Consider the following 26,692-nt stretch of genomic DNA (forward strand, 5'->3'; position numbering starts at 1 on the left):
GCGTAATAAGTACCATGCAACTGTACTTGTATTAGTTATGCCAAGAGAGCTTACAACTGGCTCTAGAATGGCCGCTCCTCCAGCTTTCGCTGTTCTGTGCCATTTTCAGAGATACGACATAACTTGTCATCTGTCGCTTGAAATTCTTTCACGCACGTCTAGTTTACTTCATAATCATCTCGGTTTCAGGCGCATTTTTGGCCGTATACAATCATTCAATATTTGTGCATTGCCGTGCGCCATCGCACTATGGAATAACCTACCAGGTGGTATTGTTTTGTTAAAAACCTTGGTAAATTGCAGCTTGATATGTTCCCTTGACTTCATATAACTACCCTTTTTGTCAGCAGTGTTTCCCCTTCCAACTATACACCTTTATTCGTTCTTATTTGTTGTCATTTTACTACAAATCCCACCCACTCCATGCTCCTCTGGGACCAGCTGGGTAATACGAATAAATAAATAAATATGCCGGGTGAGCATCATTAATAAAGAGTTGACAGCATTAGCACAGTGCTTGTGCCATTTTAGTGAGGTTTTCTGTGTTAGACATCCCGGGCAAAGCTGCACATAAAATAAGAGAGTCAATGCACTTGACCCATTCAGGCAGCAGAAGAGAAAGCCCCTCCTGAGGACAAGCAAGAGGATGGCAACTCTGCTGAGGAGAGCAGTGAAGATGAGGAGCCCAAGTGTAAGAGCTTCTTTGAACTACTTTATTTTCCTTGTCCGCTGGCACCTGTTGTCATGAGCGGAATAAACAGTTGGTGCTCTCTACACTCTGTCATCGTCCTCACCAATTTTGCACTGTTACCTGTGTTGATAGCTGCAATGAATGCACTTTCACCTGTAGTGGCACTACACACAGTAAATTAATAGCAGTGACAATATCGGTGGTGACCATTAAAGAACAAGGTAGGTATAAAAATTTAAGAACAGTTTAAGTATATAGTATTTGATAAAGCAATTCATTGACTTTAAAACAATGGCATGGCCCATCAGTGAGAAATAAAGAAATGTTTCATTAATGCGTATAAAAGTTGTATTTCAGATTGTCTGGCCATTGTGAGCCAAGACAGCCTAGAAGCTGCTAAAAATAATATGGCTGGCATGGTGACAAGCAATTTCAGCAGGTGAAGTGCTTGCTTACTGTGCTTGTCTCACGATTTCTAAATGCTAGAAATAAGTGCATCAGCAAAAATATTTTGTGTCATGTAGCTCTTTCCTGGTTTTAACAAAATTTTGAAAGCGAGATAACTTGTGAGATACATTTGTTTGGGGACATCACCTACTAAATGTGAGTAGCTAATATAGCCTGGAACATATTTAGGATCAATTTTCAAGTATGTGCCATGCAACTAACTGCATGCAGAACAAATCGCCTCGAAACATCAAGATTAAGTCAGTTGCAATGTAAACCACTGCCTATGTCACAAGTTAGTGTTGGCTGCCTTGTTCGTCACGTGCGGTCTATGCCGTAGTCAACGCGGTGCCATGCATGGCGAGTATGTCACTGTTTTGTGCAGCCAGCTGTGTTTAGAAAAAAGAAAAATTGTAGCAACCTGGTCGCGCCTCTCTTTGAAACCGAAACTGTGACTGGGCAGCTCTGTAAGAACGTCTCCACGCGATTGGTTCTTGTGCATTTAAGTAAACATAGTTTCTAGCCGGGATAAGTGGGTCACTAGCTGCTTATTGCAACAGAAAAACGAGATTATGTGTCCGTACGTATTTAAGTAAAAAATGTACTGTAAACTAATTGTCTCCTTAAGCTTTTCAATTTACAAATGCTATGGCCTTGAGATAGAGGTTATACATTTGGTTCAACTGCAAAGCCGAACAAGTCGCTGGTACTCTATATATTGCAGAAGTCGCTGGGAAGTCGATGGCTATTGCTGCATCGTGCACTAAAATGGCATGGAACTGCATCTAAATCTGAAGGCAGTGAGCAGACACTTTCTCGTACTTCTGTACACTAGGGCATAGGTCGGCACTGTAAGAGAATACTCACTCACCCCAATTTTTTCCGCCTTCGCACTCACTCACGTTCATACTCACGCCTACTCACACTCATAGGCACTCACTCATGTACATATTCACGCCTACTCACACTCATAGGCCCTCACGTTCATATTCACGCCTACTCACACTCAGGCACTCACGTTCATACTCACGCCTACTCACACTCATAGGCACTCACGTTCATACTCGCACCTACTCACACTTACAGGCACTCACTTTCATACTCACCCTGTGGGGATTGAGGCTTGCCTGTCGCCATTGCGCGAGTTTTCGCCTATTTCTGCCATCCCCACGTCCGATCATATGACGCTCCCCTCCTCCGCCGTCTTACGGCGCTGGGCAAGCGGGGAGTGACGTTAACCTCCCTCTCCCGGCGTCGGACCTCGGCGGGGGCGCTGCGCTCGAGTTTCGCGCAGCGGGGGGAAAAGACTCTCTCTGGACTTTGTAGGGTCAGCACGTATTTTCTCTCCCGTCCGTCGGCTCCTCTTTTGGGCTCGCTCGGACGGAAATCGCTAACGGTGCCTTGCGCCAGTGGCGAACGCTTACCTTACGTTGTCCTTTTCCGAACGCTAGGCTGAAGAGCGGTGCGGTGCATTCGCGCGTGGTCATACCACGCCGAAACCGTACCTATCGAAGCCAACGCGCACGGAGTTTGCCCTCACTCGAGCGATCGGGCCCTGTGGTCGCGGATCGTAAGAGTACGCAGCATAGTCGCGAGGGACCCGTTTTCTCTCAGCGGCGTGTCGCCGTGAGCCCGTTGCCCGCGGAGACGTGCTAGCGGCACCCTTTGTGTTGTATTTTCGCCCGTGGCGTGGTGAAGCCTGTTTGCTTCTCCCGCCGCCTTTGGGAGCGGGCGTTGTACGGCGTTTTGTGGTGTTGCCGCAGGCAATAAACTGTTGCGGATTTCGAGAGCAGTACTGTGCACTTGCCGCGTTGCGCTCGGCGCCTTTGCGCTCGAACGTACGTGTGCAGCAGCGCGCTAGTTCACGCGAGGCGACGGCAAACACGGCCCTGTGGCTCGCTAAGTCCGAACCCACACTAGTGGCCGTACTCCTGTGAGGTACGTGCATACTACAACCCCTACTCACACTCATAGGCACTCACGTTCATACTCACGCCTCCTCACACTTACAGGCATCACGTTCATACTCATGCCTACTCACACTCATAGGCACTCACTCACGTTCATACTCACGCCTACTCACACTTACAGGCACTAACTCACTTTCATACTCACGCCTACTCACACTTACAGGCACTCACGTTCATACACACGTGCATTGACTCTCATACCTACTCACTCACGTTCACACTCACACCTACACACACTTATAGCGCTTACTCACGCTCTTACTTACATCTTCTCGTACTCACTCACGTTCACACTCACGCCAACTCACACTCATAGGCACTCACTCGCGTTCATACTCACGCCCACTTACGCTCATACGTACTCACGTTCATACACGCCCACTCAGGTTCATAAGTACTCACGTTCATACTCAAGTGTACTCACACTTATGGGCACTCGCTCACGTTCATACTCAGACCTGCCCATACCCATCGGTACTCACTCGCCTTCAGTTATACTCGCGCCCACCCACACTGGTAAGTATTCACTGACGCCTATTCACACCGGTGCTCACGTTCATACTGACGCCTACTCAAAACCATTTGCACTCACATTCACTCATCTCTACTCACTCCCGTAGGTACCCACTCATATTTATAATCACACCTACTACACTCATATGTTACCTTCACACTCATGCCTGCTCACATCCCTCCTCATTCAGTCATAGTCACACTCACGCCTTTGAAATGAGTCTACTCGTGAATGAACATGCCAAGCTTTCTGCTCTACTCACTCACAGGTGGCCGCTGACGTTCATATTGAAGTACACTCCCGTTTATAAATATTCTCCTTTACACGTCTACTAGCTCCCATTTACGATCATTCCGACTACGACCACTCACACTCACTCAACCTCGCCGGGTCTCATTCACATCTGTCTGCCACACTGGACGTTTTGTATGCATTCACATCTAAGATGATCTCTCATATATTCTCGTTACATCCAAACGTGCAGATTTGTATTCGGTAGTCTTAGGGACAAACCACGGATGTTAACACTCGTTCAAAGGAATTGTCCTGTGTATACGTTTTATATGGGATGTCGGGACCGCGGAAAAAATGTTCGAATTAACCGAATGCTGAATTATCGTAAGTATCAAGAAAACAATAAAGAAATGTCTATTACATCAATGCATTTGCATTTTTTTGATGAATACTTAAATTCATAGTACATATCTGGCATAAAAGCAATGTAAATGCCGCAAATTTCTTCATTCGCGACTTCGTTCACAATGTGACCGCGGCTCAAGACAGCCGTGTCCTAACAGTAAACGTGCTCTGCCCCCCTCCTCGGCCCTTGGGGGGGGGGGCTAGCCCTCCCCCCCTCGAAATTTTGGTGATGTAAGTGTTTTTGCCAAAAATAAATGAAAATGGGTGTTTTTCTCAAGGTTTTTCTCAAGTCAAGGTTGTCAGCAAGTGCCCCCCCCCCCCCTCCCCCGCCGAAAAAAATTCTTGGCTATGGTCCTGCCCCTCCCTTATTACATACCGCCACCACCACCTGAGCACGTGAAGATAGCATTCTTTTAGGACGTTAAACCCCAGATATTATTATGAAGATAACATTTGCGCCGGAAAAATGATTGGTACATGATCGTTCATTCATCATAATGTCGCAACCGAATTTTATACCAGCATGCAGACTGTGGCTGAAGCTCTTCACCTTCAACAGCTTCCACTATGTTTGAGTTGCGTGACATTGCGCGCATTGCTCGAAGTCAAAACGAAGCTACCGAGTGCCGCATCCGCTGTGGACGAAAGCGTGGTCGCTAAATTAAGACACGACCAATAGCGCCAACACAGTTCCGAAGGCGCGCGCGAGGCCTGCACCCACAGTCAAAACGAAACTGCTCAGCACAGCATACGTTGCTGAATAAACTTGACTCGCTAATGCACAATAATGGATGGCGACTACACTGTTCTGAAGTGACGCGGGGAAAACGAAACTACTGCTTGTCGCAGCTTTGACCCGCAGTCGCCGCAGGCACTATGGGCGCGATCATAGATATATCGCCCACGCAGTTCGCGTGCGCCGAGTAAAATCGAAGACAAAGCAAGTGGGCCGCAGCCGTTGAAGTCTTTGTCGCCAAAAATGCCGATTATGGCTAGATCGTGGATAGCGACCACGCCTTTATGAAGGACTGCAGCTGTTTGAGTTCGCGAACACTGTTTTTCCTCTCGTGAGTCGAACATTTGTGGTGCTTCATGCTTGGCGCGCTCCAAGGATCGTCCGAAGTAACTGGGTTGCGGCCAAATATGGCCGAATTAACGAGAGTCAATACCATTAAACAATGCATAAGCTTGCCCGGACCAGAGAATACGTCCGAATCATCCGATTTTCCGAATTAACCGGGGGTGAATAACGGCCTTTTACTGTATAACCTTTCATTTTCACTGACTGTCCCAATGGCAAATATATGGCGCGCTTATTTGCTAACTCCATCTTCACTGCTTATGCCAGGGGTCTCATACTCACCTCAGCTAATGAGCCCCAGTCACGAAAATTTATTCCTGCAAGGGCCAGGACACAGCGACGAAGGTAAGAGCGGGGGGCGGGTAAGAATAGTTTGTACGAAATGTCAGCTAGCGTTGCCATATGAAAGACCTTTCCCATGTTTCATAAAGGGGTCATTTCTGAAGGGGATTTGGCGCCAGAATTCCAACGACATATCTATCTCCAAAATGACTAAAATATGTACGACGGTTTTTGGGAGTTTGTTTCACTGTTATGTATCAATATATGTTGACTGCAGTGGTTTCCTCACGGAAAAAAAATGCTTTAGACAAGTCATGTCTGGGTAGCTCCTGAACATACTTATTAAGAAAAAAAGGTAATTGACGAAGGCAGTCACGTACAGGCCTCGGACTTATTGTTTTAGACCCCTGGCTTATGCGATACACATTGGTCAGCACGTGCCAGAATAACGCGATCATGTTTCGATGGCTGACGGTCAGTTTTGTAAATACTGCATTTAATGGCAGGCATAGTGATTTTGTAAGGTGGTGTAGCGCAAACCAGACACGTGTCGCTTGCCTTGCTTCGCACTGCACCACATTTACAAAATACCACTTAAATTCTCAAATACCATTCTTAAATACCACTTAATACCACAGTAAATTCTCCAAAACTACAATGAATAAAGAAACGACAACACGTCAGTACTACCAACTCAAGTGATCAAGTAGAATTAGTCGACTGTAGAAACTAGAACACCACTATGTTAGTTGGCACAATCACTCACTGTAGCTAATATAAGATAATAAGATCTGGGTTTAATGTGCCAAAACTACCATGTGATTATGAGGCACGCTGCAGTGGAGGGCTACGGAAATTTTGACCATCTGGTGTTCTTTAACGTGCACTGACATCGCACAGTACACGGGTTTCTAGCATTTCGCCTCCATCATAATGCCACCGCCACGGCCGAGGTCGAACCCGTCACCTTCGGTTCAGCAGCCAAGCACTGTAACCGCTACACCACGGCGGCGGACCCTCATTTTCTCTAGTATTAGCAAAACGGTTGCTCGTGGTGCTGTTGCACATGTCACCGTTCCCAGGAAAATTAATAGTCAAAACAGTGCTACACTCTAAAAAAAAAAAAAAAACGAGCCAAAAGGGGGTCACGGCAACCCCATACCTGCCAAGTCTTCCGGATTACCCGGGAGTCTCCCGGATTTTGAACGTTTCTCCCGGTTGTACGGGTCATAGGAAAATCTCCTGGAAATCCAGTTTTGCCCCGCGCGTCCAGTGCACTGCGCGCCCCGTGCGTCACGGTGACGCGAGGTGGGACGTTCCGCGTACAGATGCGCTACACGCTATTTAAAAATTGATCGTAAATGTGTTATAGGTTATATCAGCCGTTAATATTTCGCAGATGACGCGTTTGTGTACACGCAAATCTATCCCACTAGTTATCTCGCCTTCAAAATTTTGTGTCACTACTGCTTTAAGTGGGGAGCCCAGCACTTAAAAGGGTAGCCGTTATCGACGTCTGTCGAGATAGCGTGTTCGCCAGCGCTTGCGACCGTCCCCGTCTCAACGGTGCCCCTTATGGTCCCTTGCCCGACGAAATAACTAGTAAGCAAGCGACGACAGGCCTCGCACGCGGAGCGATGTTATCGCATGTGCCCTTCGCGCGACGGTGACGGCCGGGTCGTTTCATCTCTGCTTCAACCGCGTTCGTCCCTAGTGTTAGCGCGCATTTACTCGCACGTGAAACAGACTATGCGTAAGCGGTGTTATCGGTTTGGACTCTGTACAGATCAGCGGCGACCGCAAAATCCCGCTGACAGTGTCCATATAATTGCTACCGCATTACACCCCCCCCCCTCCCCCCCGAGTAGATCTCGCGGATTCCGTTTCTCCAAACTTGGCAGGCATGCAACTCACTCAAGTTCATACTCATGCCCGCTCACACTCACTGGCACTCACTGAAATTCATACTCACGTCTACTCACATTCATCGGCGCTCGCTCACTTTCATACTCACTCTACTTGTACTCATCGATGCCCTCCCCATGTGTAGGGTAGCAAACTGGACGTATAGTCTAGTTAAACTCCCTACCTTTTCTATATTCCTTCTCTCTCTCATCGATACTCACTCACTCACTCCACTCACCCTCATTGATATTCACCCACTTTCATACACACTTAAACTCATGCTCATAGGTACTCACTCACGTTCGTTCTCACTTCCACTCGCGGTCGTCGATACTCACATTCATACTCACGTCTACTCACACTCGTCGATACTAATTCACATTAAGCTCACGTCTACTCACACTCATCGGTACTCACTCACGCTCATACTCACGTCCACTCACACTTGTCAATACTCATTCATACTCACGTCTACTCACGCTCATGAGGGCTCACTCATGTCTCCTCACACTCATGAGTACTCACTCACGTTTATACTCATGTCTACTCACACATGAGTACTCACTCACGTTCATAGTCACGCCTACTCACACTCACTCACGTTCACACTCACATCTACTCACACTCGTGAGCACTCACTAGTGATGCAGAACTATCGATGGTACTATCGATACTATCGATAGCTGAGTCACTATCGAACTATCGATGGTAAAAAATACTATCGATAGCACTATCGATAATCAATTCGACGGTATTATTGATAGTATAAAATCAACAGCCGGAACTTATTGCAGACTAAACTTGGTTCCCCGCGCGCGTGATACATAGTGGAGTGCGGACATAGAGAAAACTGACATGCTTGTGTTTTTCACCAGAGTGCTGTGCTGACGCATGATCATTAAGTCAAACTGTTCAGCTGTAGCGGAAAGGAAGCCGTTACATGTGGTGTAATTGCGCGGCTTTAAATTTACATTGCAATTTATGAATTCAATATAAAAAAAAAGATCAAGAACTAAGTTTGTTAATAGGGTGTAACTAGAACCAAGAATTGCTCATAAATTAAGCGAAGCTGATAGTAGGCTATCGCAAATATTTTGGCAATATGGCCGGCCAGCAGCAGCATCATTATACACACTTCTATAGATATTATTGTCACGTGGTTGGGCTAGTGAAGAATGCTGCAGCAAGACTGCGCGCTGATAGCGGCAAGAAGAATCTTCGGCCGTCGAGTAATCTGAGCATTGGTGGAACGCATTGTCTATTATACATCAGTCATCGAACCTTCCAGCATTATTGCTGGTGCTCGCTTAAGCTCTCGAATGAACTTGACTCTTCGCGTCCGGCGTGTAATCTCAACAGAATGATCTCAAACAATCGTGAAGCTTCTCAAACATTACGGCACGTTCTGCATCAAAAAATGTTACTAAAGGTCTTTGTGGGTGAAACTGAAATATATTAACACGCGTGACAGTAATATCGCTAGCAATATTAACGATGGTACTACCGATTGCACTATCAATAGTTTGTCGATAGTTGTACTATCGATAGTTTGTTTGCACTATCGATATTTTCGAAAAAAATTCACCGCCATATCCACGAAGTGAATGATGTTAGAGGAGCTTGCTCGGAGATGATCGGGTAACCCGTGAATGCTCCGTGCACATTCCTCTACCATCATATATAGACATGACAACGTTGTTATACATACATTACAACCACAATGTTTATTAATTTATGGTTGGATGCACTATATACATTTTGATGAAGTATATATACATTTGGATGAACTATAAACATTATATGTACACAAAAGATGTTGTTTTACTAAGTTCAAACACATTCCTCTACCATCGTATATAAACGTGACAACGTTGTTATATATGCATTACATAAACAATGTTTATTAATGTAAGGCTGGATGCTCTATATACATTTTGATGAAGTATATATACATTTCGATCAACTATAAACATTATATATACACAAGAGATGTTGTTTTACCAAGTTCAAGAAGGGCGCCCCTCGATGAGTTCAGGGACTGGTTTCCCTTTAAGGATGATTGCTTTATGATGGATGAACTATATGCATTACATATACACAAGAGATGTTCTTTTACAAATACAAGAAGGGCGCCCCTCGATGAGTTCGGGGACTGGTTTCCCTTTAAGGATGATTGCTTTATGATGGATGAACTATATGCATTACATATACACAAGAGATGTTCTTTTACAAATACAAGAAGGGCGTCCCTCGATGAGCTTGGGGACTCGTTTCCCTTTAAAGATGATTGCTTTATGATCAGTAAAGTATGTTGCCAAGGGATCATCGATGATGGGACGCAATGTAAAGTTCGAGAAGGCAACATCGATACAGGTGCCCCTGATGGTGGTGGGACGTTTGAAGTCGTACGACACGCATCGGAGAGCGTAACGTGACATCATGTGTTGGCTGGTTATTGGCAAGGCGAGATCTTCCCGAGCTGCTGCTGCGTTGCGAGCCCCTCGCGCTGCTGCCGTTCATGCTGCGGAGCGGCAACTCTTCGTTGCCGCTCCGCAGCATGAACGGCAACGAAGAGTGTTCACTTAGCTCCCGGCGAAGAGAAAGGAAGCCAGCAAAACGAGAGGTGCGGCCCTCGAGCAGTCGCGCTTGTGCCGAGCATGGTGTGTCCCGCCTTGAGCGGCGGCGCCATCTAGTGAGCATTCTTGAAATCACCAGAGAGAGTGCAGCTGCGCCGAGCGTGGTGTGTGCCGCCGCGCCGACGGTCACGCAGGTGGGGACAAGGCGCAAGCATAAGAAGCTTGGCGAGCAAGCTCCTAAAAGCTATCGATACTATCAATAGTCAATTTACCGATAGTTCTGCACCACTAGCACTCACGATCATACTCACGACTGCTGACACTCATGAGTACTCACTCACGTTCATACTCATGCTTACTCAACTCATGAGTGCTCACTCACGTTCACACGTCTACTCACACTCATGAGTACTCACTCATGTTCACTCACACCTACTCATACTCATGAGTGCTCACTCACGTTCACACTCACGTCTCCTCACACATGAGCACTCACTCATGTTCATACTCGCGTCTACTCACACTCATGAGTACTCACTCACGTTCATACTCAGGTCTACTCACACTCGTGTACTCATTCACGTGCATACTTATTTCTACTCACACTCATGAGTACTCACTCACGTTCATACTCGCCTCTACTCACACCCCTCGTCACTCACTCATACACTCACAACATTCAAATGAGTGTGAGTGAGCGTACTCATGAGTGAGTATGCCGAGCTATGCACTAGGGTGCCTCAAGCATGAGTTTGAGAAATAAAAGAGAGAGCAGAAAGCTGTTTATTTTGCAAAGAACCTCTTGCACAGATAATGAATGTGCGTTTCACACTCGGACAAAGACTGCAGCGAGTAATTAGTATAACGTTGCTTGACCACAGTCCATAAGAAAATGTAGATGCCAGAATGGTGGTGGATCACTTGCTAACAGCTTAGTGAGTGCTATGTTTAAATGGTTTAAGGTGCAGAACTTCCTCGCAAACTGCTTGCCTACCTCACTTCGTAAGAAGACAACCGAGCCAGAGCACCACAGCTCTGGAAAGAAGGCTTTGCTATAAAGGGACACTAAAGTGATGCATTTAATCGGTTTGGACAGATAGATTATTCTTTCAAAACTCTATTCTCTATAATTTTGCCATCATAGGATAATTATTAGAAGAGAAAATGAAGGTCATAGTTTCATTCTTGAAATTCATGCCAAGACTTCCGCGCATGAACATCGGTGTGAACTTCAGTATGACTGCACAGACAACAGAGACATGCCCAGTGCTGTTGTCCGTGTCTTCTCTCTTTTTTTTTCTTTTCTTGCCCAAAATGCTGCTCTCTTTGAGTCAGTGTGAAATCACGAATTTCAAAGTCTTTTTGTGCATCTTGGCCACATTAGTTCAGTGAAATTTTCGGAAACTTGCTATGTTAGGACTTTGGGCCCTGCAGAACACAGTGTAAAAAATTATTACCGACAAACAATTACATGTGTCCGAGCTGGTGCAGGAACTTAAAGGGACACTAAAGGGAAATAATGAATCGGCTTAGATTGATAAATTGTGCTCCGACTACTTTAATGTCATTAATTTTACCATCATATGTCCATTACTAGAGGAGAAAACCAAGGCAAACGTTTCATTCTTAAATTTCGTGCTGAAAGCTCCACACGGGATGTCACGGATGTCAAAGTGCGTTTTTTGTATTTTGGTGACATTGACTGAATGAAATTTTCTGAAACTTGGTATGTTAAGTCTATGGCCCCCTCGGAGGACAGTGTGCCTCATGTTTACCGATTAGGAACTACGCACGACCTAGTAGACGCCGTCAAAATGTATGGCGTCACGCCGTTTGGTGTGGGAATTTGAAGGTGGCATCGCTTTTCGTGCGTTTTCTCCCTTACCAAGCGTCTTCTCGTGGTAACAGTGGTGTTTGTGGTGTTGTGAAATTGTAATTGACAAATACGCGAGAAATCGTTTTTCTCTTTAGCGTCCTTTCAAGGCTTTTTACGTGTTCTCTCTTTTACCGAAGCTCCTCTGGCATTAGGAGGGGTACTTTTGGTATTTTGAAATTGTGATTTACTAGTACGAGAAAAATCATTTTTCTTTTCAGTAGTGTCCCTTGAATATAGGCATTATGATCTCGGATATGTACATTTATTGCATCGACAGTATTAATTTGTCATTGCACTGCTTGCTTCGGTAGAGAACGCTGTGGACCACCACCGCCCATTTAAATCAGCTTACATGCAAGTCAATTTATTATGCAAGTGCTGTCCCGCGTGTGAGCTATTTGGCAAGATGACTGCACCAAGCAGCACGGTTGGGAAAGCCTGCAAAAAGATTCTCAAAGGAAGCTTCGTGTTAGAAGTTTTCCATTTTGTTGTGCTTTGTTTTTTTTTACGGTGTAGCTTTTCCTTCCAACAGCACTTAATCCTTTGCGGTCCGAAATATTTATCCATCTTCCATTCGTTCCGGTCCAAAACTGAAAAATAGTAAAGCTCAAGTGAAAGGAGTTTACTTATTCTTTTAGAGATAGCGCATAATACAGTGAGAAAATGTGCACGTGAATCAGGCATGAAAGAGCTTGTCCAGCAGTGTCCGACAACGGACTGCACAGGGTTAATGAGCCCTGGATGTCCAGCAACCGTGCAGTCATTGCAGCTTTGTGCACGACATGCCTCCATGCAAGGCGCGTACTTCTGTGCCTCTTTCATAAATACTACTGTAACTCGTGGTTGAGTCATCTCCGTTTCAGGCACATTTTAGCCACACGCAATCATTCCATAATTCTGCACTGCCGTGCACCATTGCATAATGGGATAACCTTCCTGTTAGCATTGCTTCAATAAAAATTGCTGCTAAATTTTGCGAACGATTACACGTGTTTCCTTGACATTGTGTTACAGGGATTTTTTTTCTTTTCATTTTGTCAGTTATTACAATTACTTTGTGTTTCATTTCTGCCTCCAATTGTACACACTTTTTTGTTTCACCGTGTATGTAGTTTCTCTGTATGCCTTATTTGTGGTCACTTTACTGTATCCCCCCCCCCCTTCTTGCATCTCTGAAGCCTGTAGGGTAATATGAATGGAGAGTGTGTAGCACTAGTGCCATTGCTAATCGAGGAAGCATGCAATGCAGTGGGCCTGCTGGACCAGCCGCTGGAGTTGTCTGGGTCTCGGCAGCGCAAGAAGGTTGAGCGCCTGGACGTGAGCTTCCGCACAGCGAGCCGTGAGCGGCCTCCGCCGGAGCAAGGCAAGGGCACTGCCCTGGGCGAGTGCCCCCGCATCGAGCACAACATCAGTCGCGAGCGCTCCGAGAGCCTCAAGGTGTTGCACCGGCTGCTCTTTGGACGCCCAGGAGCAGTGAGCACCACTTCTTTTTGTTCCTCACTGTATTTCACCTGCTCGAATTTGTCATGTAGGCAATGGCACGCATGCAATGCAAGTGGAATTCCTAATTTGACTTCCAATTTTTTTTTTTTTTCGTACATTAAAGGGGTCGGGAAACGTTTTCCGAAAATTTTCAACTACGTATATATTCGGAATCCTGGCCGTCCATTCAATACTATACCTCGACTCGTTTCATCGTGCGGGTTCATTTAATAGCTGTAAAAGCACAATTGCGATTCTCTTCTCACGTGCCCTTCAACTATACAGCTGACGTCACATTAAGTCAGCCAATGAAAAGTCTCTGTCGTCGACAAAACATGGCAACGCAGTGATGTTTGCTGAGCCATAGTTGGCCGAGGTTCGTAGCATCATACTGTTTATATCGTGACACAGTAAAGACGTCACTTTAACGCCTTTAAGATTTTAAGATGCACACAGTTGGCATAGCGAGGACTAAGCCACCCAAAACACGCCGTAAAACACAACCTATTGCAATCAGAAAGAAAAAACTGAGACGCTGCACCAAGCGAGCGAAGGCAAGAATACACATGCGACGGAGCCCGGTTGTACTTGAAAGCGGAAGCAAGCAGATCACGTGCTGTATGTGCACAGTATATAACTCAGAGCGCAAAAGTTGCTCTGTTATTTGTTTCTTTTCTAGGTTTCTATAAATCTATTATTTTATAGCAAATCAAAGCTAACGCAGTGTTTATAACTTCCCTTACTGTGACGTCACGATAAGAGAAGTTAGTGCCTAAGGCGGCCGGTAGTTCCGCACAGTCATTTGGGAGCTCAATCAAACTGCGATTTCAAATGGGCGTCATTAATTACAGGCTGAATATTGCGCCGAAATATTTCGGAATCAGCATGTCTAATCCTTGTTGAAGCAGGGAAAACTTCAAGCGGGCAGCTTCATTTTTTTTTCACGACCCCTTTAAGTGCAGCTAGCATGCATGCTGGCTGCACATGAAATGCTGCCTTAGGAGAGGAAACGTACTGCAGATTTTCTTCGTGAACTTTGTTGCACTTGAGTGTGCAATGATTTGTCTTGGTCTCTAATTCAGCGAATTGTTCAGCTTTTGTTTGTCCTTACATGTACACTTTGTCCTTACACTCGGATACGTACAGCGCATTATAGAAATAAAGGCTTTTTCTTGTTACGGGCAGAGTCGCTGGTGTAGTCATTTGGTAAGACAAAATTCAATGTAGTAAAACAAGGAGAGAAAAAACAGGCAAGAGAAACTCTGGCACCCATACTGAAGTGGCCTGGAATGCTTTAATCAAGCTGCAGTGGCTCAGTGAGAGAACAATCGGCTAACAGATCCTAGAACCTGTATAAATGTGTGTAAATCCACCCATGTGAAGGAAATTCATTGTAGAATAAGGATGGGCATTCACAAATCATGATAAGCAACATACAGCTGTCCCTAAAGCAGAAAGTATACAGTCATCTCATTGTGCCAGTACAGTCAACGTCCGATTTTTCGGACTCCCTAGGGACCGCGAAATCGTCCAAAAAATCGGGCAGTCCGGAAAAACAAATTCATGCTTTTTTATTCCGCTTAAGTGATCAAATCGCCACAGCCACGTCCGAAATAGTTTTAATGCCTCCCAGCGCACTTATCAGGCATTTTGGTGTGCGCCCAGGCTCTCGCAAATACATTCGGTACCTGCCGCGAACGCCGCTTAACTACGTGCCAACCGCCGCCTGCGAATTTGCGTCTCATGATGAGTGCCGCTGATACCAGCAAAGTCGGAATAGACTACGGCTCTCTCGCATGGAGCGTTTGGAAACGAGTTGACGCGGAACACAAAGACTGTAGCGGAAGAGCGGTCGACTCGTCCGACTTTCCCCAATGCGTGTGCGCATGTAGACGATGCGCACACACATCACCGAATCTCCGCTGATACGCAGCATTTGCTGCTGTGTGAAGCCGATCGTTTCTAGTTGTGTGCAGCACATCGCCAACCAAGCTGACGCCTTCACTGTACCATTGCTGTACCGTACGCACGCATTTGTCATGAAAGGGTTCGTGTGGCTGTGACAATTGATCCACAATTGATGACAATTGGTCTTGGCTCCACCAGCGCCTCCTCTATTTTTCAGTGCCTGGGCGAACGCTCTCCTCGGGCCGTCGCGAGCGCGCTCGCCGCTGCTGCGTAGTGGCGCTGTGCAAGTAGACTATGGGAAGCTGGCGTTGAACGGCCGCGCGTATCACGAAGCTCACGAATTCGTGTTTGCATCCGAGTTTAATTGCATTTGTGCTTCTTGCAGGCTTTCACAGCTACAGGGGGATGGAAAGAAACGCGAACATAGCGGCGCGCTGTTTTCATCACGCTCTAACCGTGGTGGCAATAAAAAGATGCTAGATGGTCTTTTATTGTGTCATGGATGACGTCGTCTTTTCATCAATCATCCAGGCTATAACCACTTGAAAATAGATGCGAAACAGCAAAGAATACAGATGCCGCATGTTCGCGCGTCTTTCCATGCCCGCTCTACGTATTCTATTCCGCAGGCAGTCTGTCAGGTCGCACTGCCGGTTCGATACTTGCACTTGAGTTTGATAGTATTCGCGTTTTATTTTCTATTTCAAGCTATTGTAACCGCCCCAATGCCTTAGTATATGTCATACTGTTGTGTTCCACTCTGCAAATGGAACTGAAAGAAATTATGAGTGTTTTTTTATTTCCCTTTATTGATAAAGAAAAAAAAAAAATCTCACAGGGTCCCTTATGCAGTCATCTAAGACGACTGAATCCAGTCAATGTATTGAACATTCCCTGCCTCCCTCCGAGATATTTCTGTGCCTAACGTGATTTTCTTACAGCCTCAAGGATTGGAGGCAGTGCAAGCTTTCTGCACATCAGCGGAGGCATGCACTGCCTCCGTGATCGGCCCATTTTGACCAAGTGAAGGTGTAGTATGACGACGTAACGTTGTGTGACGTAACGATGATGTCACAAAATTTTATGATCTGTGACGCCATATGATGTCATCACGTAATTACTTTTTGCATCACTCGCGTTGACGCCGCCAACGGTCAATTTTCACATTTGATGAGGCATCTCTAAGGCTTTTGCCTTAATACACTATGCGGCTGTCATTCCATGAAATTCCAGCTGTCGCTGGTGTTCAGGAGAGGTGGCTTCAAGTAGTTAGGTGGGATAATTGGTCTCCTAATACACCTTCAAACTACACTAGAATATGCAGCCATCGTTTACGACCCAAAGATTTAATAGAATATAAGAAGCGGCGGCTTGAGAAGGATGCAGTACAGTAAAAGCTCGTTAATTCGGATTTCACGGGACCGGAAAAAATGTCCGAATTAACCGAATGCCGAATTAACGAATGAACAGGAAAAACAACATTAAAATCAAGTTGGAGAAGCATACCTTTATTTGCTGAAGTATTTTGTAATGGTCGTCTGCGTTTTCACGCAGATTTCGGCTTACATTACAATTTTTCTTAACTTTTCCAAATGGCCAACAGCACGCAAACTGTCGGAAGTGCTCAGGCAAACGCCCTCTCATATCAAAAGCGCCTCCGAGACTTCCCATGAGGTGCGATGAGGTCGCGACATCATTAATAATTTCTTGATCGGGCAGGAGACCAGTCGTGGCGACACAATCATCAATCGCGATGTAGTCCTGAAGGGTCATATCTGTGGGAAGGACAGCATCGAAGGTCGGGCAGTCACCGTCGGTTGACTCGGCTGACACCTCGTCGATGCCACCGTCGGCTACTGCCGCATGCTCGGGCCTCACATGTAAACACGGTCACAACGGGAAAAAACAAGAACTTCGCAAGAAGAGACGGTGCCGACACAACACAAGGGAAAATGGCGTCGGAGGCGCAGTGGAGCAAAGAAAGAAGACGCCGACGTTCGGTGACGCCGCGATCGCCCCCACTAGTTGATAACGATGGCGATGTCACTCAAGTTTCGGTTTCGCCCCAGTGGTGCCAGCGCTGCTTTACCACACATTTGTGTAGCGGCAGCCGTCAAAATTTGTCCGAATTAAGCGGTGCGGAGCCCAATTCTGACGAATTAACGAAGGTTTGGTCCCATAGATTAACATGCACTTTGGCCGGGACCAATAGAGCCGTCCGAATTATCCGAATTTCCGAATTAACGGGTGTCGAATTAACGAGCTTTTACTGTAGCGTCACTTTTTGCAGACTACCCTTCACGTTTGCAGCCCAAGGTAACAACTGAACTAAGCATGGCAAGTATCCGTAAACGTGACCGTGTTGCGTCCAAACAGTCATCGAATGCATGTAGTACCAGTAGTAACGCTGCCTCGCGAACGCCATGTGCATGCAGCACTGCCATTAGGTCCCGAAGCTGAAGAATCGGGGCCCATGGACACTACATGCGCTACCGGCGAAACAACCGACAATCATTCTGTACAGTGTCACAATATATTAGTGCACGAGGCTGAGCAGGCTGCTCCATGCGACAAAAGCGTCCAGGTCGACAGCCATTCGGCCTCTACTTTGCTCACTACCGAACGGGCCAAATGGAAGAGAAAAGAAAGAGGGCTGAGGAGCCAGATACTGAGGCTACAACAATCCGTCGACAAATACAAAGACGAGCTCAAGCAACTGACAACAGGCCGCACCATTTTTCACGCCTTTCACATTGGTTCAAGTTGAGAGTCGGCACTACGACTTTATACTTGAACGACAGCGTCTGTTCACACACATCGGTCAGTGTTGCAGGAAATGCGCGGCATATGTAGCTGTTTGGGTTTGTTTTTCGTACCACCACGATTTAACTGGTTTAAGCTCTGAAATGGTGTTATCACTTGGCATATAGTTCCTCTTTTCCTGGCACCAGCTGTTGCTTTCTCCCGGTGGCAATAAACGTAATTCTCAAAAGCTTTACGAAGGAAACGGGCAATCACGTAAATCCCTGGAAGCAGTCTAGTGACATTTCATGCTATTTAGCGCATGAACTCCAGGCTTGTGTGTAGTGTGCTACACCAGTAGACGGTAGCACGCATCGGGGAACTTTAAGCGCCCAAGCTTTCAGTATTAGCTCTTGGCAAATACTGCTTTCGAAAATCGACTTCCAGACAGTCAAACACTCAAACACTGAATATCAGTCAAACGAACATAACGGTGACAAAACAATTTTCCGCACATCACTGGCATGCGCTCTCTGGTATCGGGCTAGCGGACGACGCGCAAGCGTCTCGATCAGATAGCCGCGAAAGACACGTGCCTTCGAAATTGGCTGGTTGCCCAGAACGACAAGCGCTTCATGATTCCAGTTAACAAGTTATCATTATACTTTAAACAACGCGAATACAGCCGAAAACTGAACCATACAGCAGCTTCGAATGCAGCCACGGCATTCGTTTCCGCAAATGACGACGCGACGGCTTGTCTACTGCAGTGGCGGCGCCCGACGGCTAAAAGCCGCACTAACGCCGACGGTCGGTTCCCATTGCGCTCCGCTCCTTCGCCCAGGCACAGAAAAATAGAGGAGGCGCTGGCTCCACTTATTCCGGCAACATGTAACAGATGCCTACTCCGTTCCTGACTGCACACGGGCGCGGCAATGGCGAGCTGGTTTCGTTCGTGAAGGCAACGCGTCTTCTCGGCGCACTTAGCGGTCTCGCACAAAGAGGCAGCATGAATGGCGGCACGGCACGTTTGGGTTCTCGCCTATTAAATGCGTGCAGTATGCATGCACTACCGAGCAGTTAACTGAAGATGCTTATCATAAGGGTTGTCAGCAATTAAGCCGTACTGGCGCGTTTGCCACCTGCCGCCACCACGCCTCTGTTTATTTCCGCTGCTTACCCGTAAAGACATCGCCGCACGGCGCCGTGATAGCGACCCCTTTGAATTTCTGGTCTGCTTCACCCCGTAACACTTTGGCAATGCGGCAAAGCTGACTTTCGGACTCTGATACTGTCGCAAACAAATTGACTCGCGAAAGCGCTGGTTCGAACCTACGAGAGGATAGATAGCAGAGGTGGGGCCTTCAATTGATGCCTTTTGCACCCGCAATTTTGGCAAAAAATACGAAAAATCAGCCACCGAAGAGTTTCAGCGTCCGAAATTACGGACCTTTTAAGGGGGGATGAGGGTCTCGAAATTTTTTTTATTATTTACTATCCTATCTTAATGGAAACTGGCATGCATGTGTATTATTGAATGGAGATTTCAAATCTGCAAACATATTTCAAATATTTCATTTAGAAAGGAAGTTATGACAAATTTCCTCATTGTAATTAGGTAATTTCTTACGGGTCGTTATGGTAACTTAGAATACAAAAAGTTACTTTTCAGGACTACGTGGTTCTTCTAAAAGGTCCACCTCACAGGCTAAAGCAAATTATATGTCAAAACAGCTGTTTCTTTGATCAGAAATAATTTTCAAACTTGGAAGGTAAAAGTTAGCTTCCAGTAATTAGCTGGTACTTATCAAATAATTACAATTGCATCAATGTTCAGAAAAAAAGAAAAGCTTTTGCCTGTAGTTCAGGTGCTGCTGAAAAAAATGATACCAAGTTTGTTTAAATATGTTCATAGGAACCTCCTCAAAACTTCCGTAAGGCAGATTCACTTAACAAAAATAACAAAGCTGAGAAAATCTCGTTTCAAGATTTAAAAACATTTTAAATTTAATCTTTTGAGCATATAAAAAAAAGAAAGGCCATTTTGCCATAACATAGTATTTTTTCAGAGCATAATTTGGACTACAAATACTTGAAATAGTGATTTACAAAAGTTGACAATTTTTACAATTTTTTGCTATTTTAAGACCCTCGTCCCCCCTTAATACATTGACGTCTCTGGGGCTGGTGACGGTGCTGCAAAAGCGTCGGAATTTTCGAGCATGTCCGGAAAATCAGGCATTTGAAAAATCGGCAGTTGACTGTATTACCATATAGGCATACCTGCCAATTTTCCCGATTTTCCCGGGAGACTCCCAATTTCTGACCAGTCCTCCTGATTGTATGGGCGCAGCCATAAATCTCCGATGAACAGCCACCCAGAATGAAAATAGCAAATGACAACGGTTCTAAAAGTGTTCTGGCCTTGAGGAACCAGCACAGTTTGCCGCGGGACTCCCCACCACTCCTCCCTTCTTTCTTTTCACTGATGTGATGGGGGTAGAAGCCGCGGTGTTCGTTTTTGGCCTTGGTTGTTAACGGTTTGGCATGCTATCCTTGCTCCACGAGGGACTCGCGATAGCATCACACTGCAGCGATCGTACAATGTTGTGCGCTCAAGCGTGAGAAAAGGCTATTATACCTATATGGCGGGTTGTAGTAGATATCATTTGCACGTGTGTGTAATTAATTACGTATGCACACTATAATTACCAGCACCAGTATCATCGCCGGCATGTGAAAGCTTTACTGCACTCATTCAGAGCTGTGTGTGACGCTATTGCTGTTCTGAGAAGCAAGGAATAAAAAGGTGCGCGCTTTTTGTTGTTGTTGTTGTTGTTGTTGTTGTTGTTGCCCCCCCTCTCTCTTGTTCTGCGAATCTCCCGATTTTCGAGGTCCCTAGGTTGGCAGGTATGTATAGGGCAGAAACTTGGAGGATAACTAAAACTTTTAAAGAAGTTCAAGGGACACTAAAGACAAATAACAATTTACGTCAGAGTGAAAGATCAATGTTTGAGAATGTCTAAAACGTCAACAGCAGTGCTCTACTTATCGACAGATTAGGGTAAATGTACGACACCACATTTTGGAATGATCCCAATGACGTCAAGAGTCCCAAGTACAACTAATCACTAGTAATCAAATCAGCTGCAATAAAAGAAGAATCTTCCGTGCATTACAACACGTAGTAAAATGCTGCTTCTCCGTTTCTGTCACGCTCACGAAAGTCACTGTGGAGGAAAGTTCGAGAAAATGTCGAGTGCGTGTGATGTTGCCGGATGCCCAACTGGTGTATGCCGCTTAAGCTGCAGCAAAGAAACCGACATGACTTTCTGCTGGGTGCCACAAAATGAACCCCTACGCTCGGAAGTGGCTGAGTGCTGTGCCTCTGTGCCAGTGTGCAAAACAGCCAAAAAATCTGCGTGTGTGCTCACTGCACTTTCGTGCGTAGGATAACGAGATCAACCGCTTCTTGGGCAAGGTTTGCAATGTGCCCTTCCAAGTAGTGCTCTGCTGCTACTAGTGTCGGCAGCCATGCAGTAGAGGCAGGCAGTGTTGGGCAAGGTGACTGCTATCGTCAGAAGGCTTTGGTAAAGCGGCCATAAAATATTGCTGCTAAAGGTAATGTTGGCTGTAGTTGAAATTACACTGATATGACGCAAACTGAGGATGATGTGAGTGCACTGCACATGCATTAGATTGACTGGATGACTTTGTTGCTGCAGCCATCCGAGATCAAGAAGAACTTGCGCAAGTTCAATGGGTTTCCTTTTGAGAAGGACTCTGCAGAGTATCTCAAGAGACAGAAGATGGTGGCAAAGTAAGTGCATTCACTGAACCAACTTCACATTGCCATGCCTGTTAACGCTCCTACATTTTCTGTAGATTTGGTATTTGATGAAGCAGCGCACAAAGGACACAATCCCACATACACAAGCACTGGTGCATGATTGTGTCCTTTGTGTGCTGCTTCATCAAATATCATGGCTCACCAACAAGCCCATCAGTACATATAAATTTGGGCTTGCCTTACAATCTTCAGGAAAAATAAATGCTGTTTGAAAGAAGCTCTGCTTCTCATTCTTTAAAGCATCTGTTAGAAATATTGTGATGGTAAAGCTGTGGAAAAGGTTATTGTAAACTAAAAACAATTGCTTTTTTTTTGATGAGCCTTTCGTGTTTCAAGTTTGCTTTTATGTGCTTCATGTATTTTGCAAAAGCATTGTTTTAGAGCATGATTTAATAAATATACTCTCTCTCCTATCCTGCTCTTCAACCCTTTGAAGGTTTTCGCTGTACATGTACAGCATCACCTAACAGGCACCAAAGGGTTTTTGCTGTATGTTCAAAACGCATGCCTTTTTCAATCATTTCTCTTGCTTGGCATGTGCTGCCACGCTTCGGGAACACGTGAAATTTTTTTCATGCGGCGATGTCTCTCCGCTGGGTTCACCCCCTCCCCCCTCACCACCACCACAAAGTGGTGCACCGGCTATCCCTTCTCGCGCCCACAAAGCTGATGGCTGTCTGGTTTCTAATCTCTTAAAGGGTGACTGCTTGTGACTTTCTCGTTTATTGCTCCGCGGGGCGCAATTACATCTGTTTCCATGCGGTGCTAAATTACACAAACGACGCTGCCATGGTTGCGTTTCCTGTTTTGGGGACTTGGAAAAACGAACTCTGTCTCGTTGGCTCTGAGACGAAGTATTATTATAACTTTTTCGCTCGTTTTACTCTCTGGACGGGTGCACGACCATACAGCCTTCTTCCGTGCGCTCACTCATGCAGTTCGCTTAGGCTATGGAAGTACGCGCCGGTTGCTCCACTGCTAGTGAGTCGAGCAGTGATTCTTCTGATGTGGACTATTCCCCAGGTGTATTTTTGTGTGTCTGCGAGCTATGTTTAATACAACGCATAATTTTTATTTATAAAAAATCGTATAAGGTTTTTTTTTATTTTGCTTGATGTAGTCACGAATAAACCATGTGTAACAACAAAAATTATTTTTTGTCACTTACGGTCACACAAAAAGATGTTAGACACTTTTTCTCTTAAATAGAATCGTCTGAAGAATTTAATTCAGCAATAAAAAAGTTACACATTTTTGGAGTGCATTTAGCAAAAAAATTTCATCCTCAAAGAGTTAAATTTAAAATGAAGTTGTTGAGTATGTAGTGCTCCAGCAGTGGATATGCAAACCACTTACGCTAGGTCCCAAGTTTTAAGACTAAATCAAGTCGTGCGTGGGTGATCATACTGTAAGACCTTGTTAATACATACCCGATTGAAATGTGCTGATGGTTAAAACATGATTGTGATGAAATGTCGACCACTGAGTATCATAGAGCATAATGTATTCACTCAAGGGTAGAGGCTGTTTTTTGAAACTAGAAATTGGAAAACTAAAAATCAGTTTTTCAAAAATGTTATTTTTGGATTCGGCCACTACGGAGGCATAACCTTTCCAATTTTCATGCATCCTAGATCATTGTTTTTGTCATAACAGCATCGTATATCACGTCAGCAGCCAATGGAGTTGTGTTTTTTTGCTGTTTTCTCAGTTGCAATTTTTCATGGCATGGTGGTTTGCTATCCTCCACAAATTTGTCCATGGGAGTTTCTGGGTTTCAGAATGGAGTTTCACAAGCTCTATGATTGAAGAACACTGGCCCAGCAACTTGTCTTCTCAAACTTGCAGAATGCAATTTAGTTGCTTTGGCTGGAGTGCAGTGGAGGACCCTTGTGGTGTGTGCAGGCTCAAGAAGGCTGCCCAGAAGGACCTGTTGGGCATGCTTGACTTGGAGAAGAGTGGCACGGTCGAGGAGTGCACGGATCGCATCCTCAGCTTCCTGCTCAAGCCCTTCGATAACAAGAAGCCCCTCCCAGCTGCCAAGAAAGGAAAGAGTTGAGTCCTTGCATTTGCAACTCTGCACTGGTTAAGGGGGGATCCGGTAATCAAATTGTGATAAATGGCAAGAAAATCGATTTTCTGAAAATGACATTTTCAGTTTCCGTAGCCCTTTTTCTATTTAATTCCAAAATATCTTCGCTGAAAACCACGTATAAGTGCTATTAAAAATTGTTGGGCCCGCTGAGGTGGCGAAAATTATCGCAGAAATCGCAAAAAAGAATGCGTTTTTCAAAAAATTATAGCTCCGCGATGGCGCGACCGGTCACCACCGTCTAGGGCTCGTCTGAAAGAGCATTTCTCCGTGTTCAAATTCCCCACCTCAGCTGGCTCCTCTATTTAAAAACAAGCACACAAAAGGCAAACGTTTAAAGGTTGTTTCAAGACCCCCGATTGGCCACGGCCGTCATGATGCTCCAGCGCACTTCGCCATTGGTCCGATGGTTGCTCCGGTTTTGCGTTGTCTGCGGCTTCCGCATCGCGGGGTCACGGCTGTCGAAAATCACGCTATTTAGTGAAGCGTTTGCACTCGTTCTGTGTTCGCTGGTCGACGATAATTACGCGTTAGCAGCTGCACCCGGAAGCTCAATCATCAGACTGCGATAGCGCGACGCGCTCGTCGCAAACATCGCAGAAGCACGTCTCGGACCTGTATTGCGTTCACTCATTGGACCTGTGGTTAGAAGTTCTGCCCGTCGGCATCTTGGACCTCGTGATGAAGACCACTGTGAAACGACTTTTTGTGCTCGTGATCGAACATGGCTAACTTTGAAACATCGGGCACCGCAGCAGCGCACACCGCGACCGAGCTTACTGCTCGGAGTCGTGGCTAGGCCTAACTATGCTCACAGCACCAACGAAATTGAACTTTGCGTAGAAGAACATCGTGCTAGCAGACATGTGAAAGCGACAAATCACATCGCCCACGGGCACATCGGAATTGCGGATCGGCATTTTACGCATTGGCAGTGCCGCGGACCCCATGGCCAAGCTTGTCACGTAGCGATCACTCGAAGCATCGCGACGATTTCGTACGAAAATGCGAGGCCGAGCATATTGCACGCCGATGTTTCGTCGCCGCGGCTAGCCATATTGCACATCGTCACCGAATGCCACCACCCGGCGTATCGGGCACCGACTTCCCAGACCTCGTGGCCGAGCACTTGGCGGGGAAATAAGCACTCAGTGGTGATGTAATTTAGGCTCGCTTCAAGCCGTGCATGGTACCGCAGCAAGCTTCTGAAATAATGAAAGCCTCGCCGACTACCATTTCCACGACTGGTTGAATGATGAAGCGTATCAAGGCGGGGGTGAAAAATGATCTCGTCTAAAGGAGGGGACGAATTTTTATCTGCCAAACACGCTTCAATAAAAGTACTGCTCAGAAATTCCTGTGCCACCAATGTCTTGGCCATAACTGCCACAGCACGCTTAAATTTGCATGCCCCACAGACTTGTAATGTGCAGGTCTGGGCATCAAACCTGATAGGCTCACCCTTCAAAAAGCTGACAAGAATAACCGATGAAGAAAAAGAAAAGCACATAGTACAGAAAAAATGAAAGATCAATGGCATAAGAGAGCCCCTGCAAGCAAAGACACTAAATATTACAGCCCCAGGGCGTTTTGATTTACAGTCGAGCCCGCTTATAACGAACATGAGCCTGACGCGGCATCCGTTCGTTACATCCCGAAGTTCGTAGTAAATGAAACACGGCTTTAATAAAGTTGCAAGTGAAAACCAAAAATTAATTCTTTTGCGAAAAAGTCCGTGATGCACGTCTGTTTTGACAGTGCAGATGTGATAAGTACAGTCTCGAGCTTATTTAAGGTGGCAGCGTGTTCTTCGCCGAGGCCCTTGGCATATACAAGCTGCCTGAGGCCATCTATGTATGTGGCCAATTGCTACAGGCACGCTTGTGGGCGCTGGCTCCAAAGTTCCGTCGTCGTCATCCGATTCCTCCGAATCGCTCTTGCCGCGCACTTCATTCACTATGCCCTCATCCGTGCACGGTTCCACAATGTCGGCATCATCATCGGCCGTAGTGAAGTCCTCCCAGCAGATGTCCCACTCTCCCATGTCGGAGTCGACGACTAGCTGCCACAAATCACCACTGAATCGGTCCTCTTCGGGAGCTTCAGGCTCGTCATAGGGTTCGATGTCAACGAAGCCAGCCTTGCGGAAACAGTTTTGCACGCATGTAGCCGTCACCTTCGTCCACGAAGCCTTCAGCATCTCCAAAGCTGAGTACAAGGTCACCCGAAGCGGCAGGTTGGCTGCCTGGTGGTCAACAGCTATGAGCAAGCGCTCCACAACGCTGCACCTGTAATAACTCTTAAACGCGCTAGTGATGCCCAAGTCAAGCGGTTGCACTTTAGACGTTGTGTTGGGCGACAGGAAATGCAGGGTCACTGCCGTCAGAGAGTCTTGTACGTGGTGCGCGGAGCAGTTGTCGACCGCAAGCAGCATGCGCCTGCCTTGCTTGTGCATGTTGCGGTCAAATTCGCTTAGCCACTCTACGGATAAATCGCGAATCATGCACGCTTTCGCATTATGCCTGTAACGCACAGGCACAAAGCGCCGGAATTAACGCAGCTTCTTCGACTTCCCGATTACGAAGGGCACGCGCTGGTCGCTGCCATCCATATTAGTGCACAAAAGTGCTTTGACGC

At 46.1% G+C, this 26,692-nt stretch overlaps 1 protein-coding gene across 3 annotated transcripts in view; it reads left to right on the forward strand.

Annotated features, from left to right (window-relative positions):
• The window catches only part of LOC119406839 (protein DEK), a 58,787-nt gene that overhangs the window by 2,557 nt on the left and 29,538 nt on the right, over positions 1–26,692 (forward strand). For all 3 annotated transcript variants that reach the window (XM_049419923.1, XM_037673576.1, XM_037673577.2), the window contains exons 2-5: positions 607–691; positions 13,231–13,454; positions 21,839–21,933; positions 23,869–24,017. In XM_049419923.1, the coding sequence (XP_049275880.1) occupies positions 607–691; positions 13,231–13,454; positions 21,839–21,933; positions 23,869–24,017 (553 nt within the window). The remainder of the gene's footprint in view (positions 1–606; positions 692–13,230; positions 13,455–21,838; positions 21,934–23,868; positions 24,018–26,692) is intronic.

The sequence above is a fragment of the Rhipicephalus sanguineus genome, chromosome 10 (assembly GCF_013339695.2).
Source record: "Rhipicephalus sanguineus isolate Rsan-2018 chromosome 10, BIME_Rsan_1.4, whole genome shotgun sequence".
NCBI classification, from domain to species: Eukaryota; Metazoa; Arthropoda; class Arachnida; order Ixodida; family Ixodidae; genus Rhipicephalus; species Rhipicephalus sanguineus.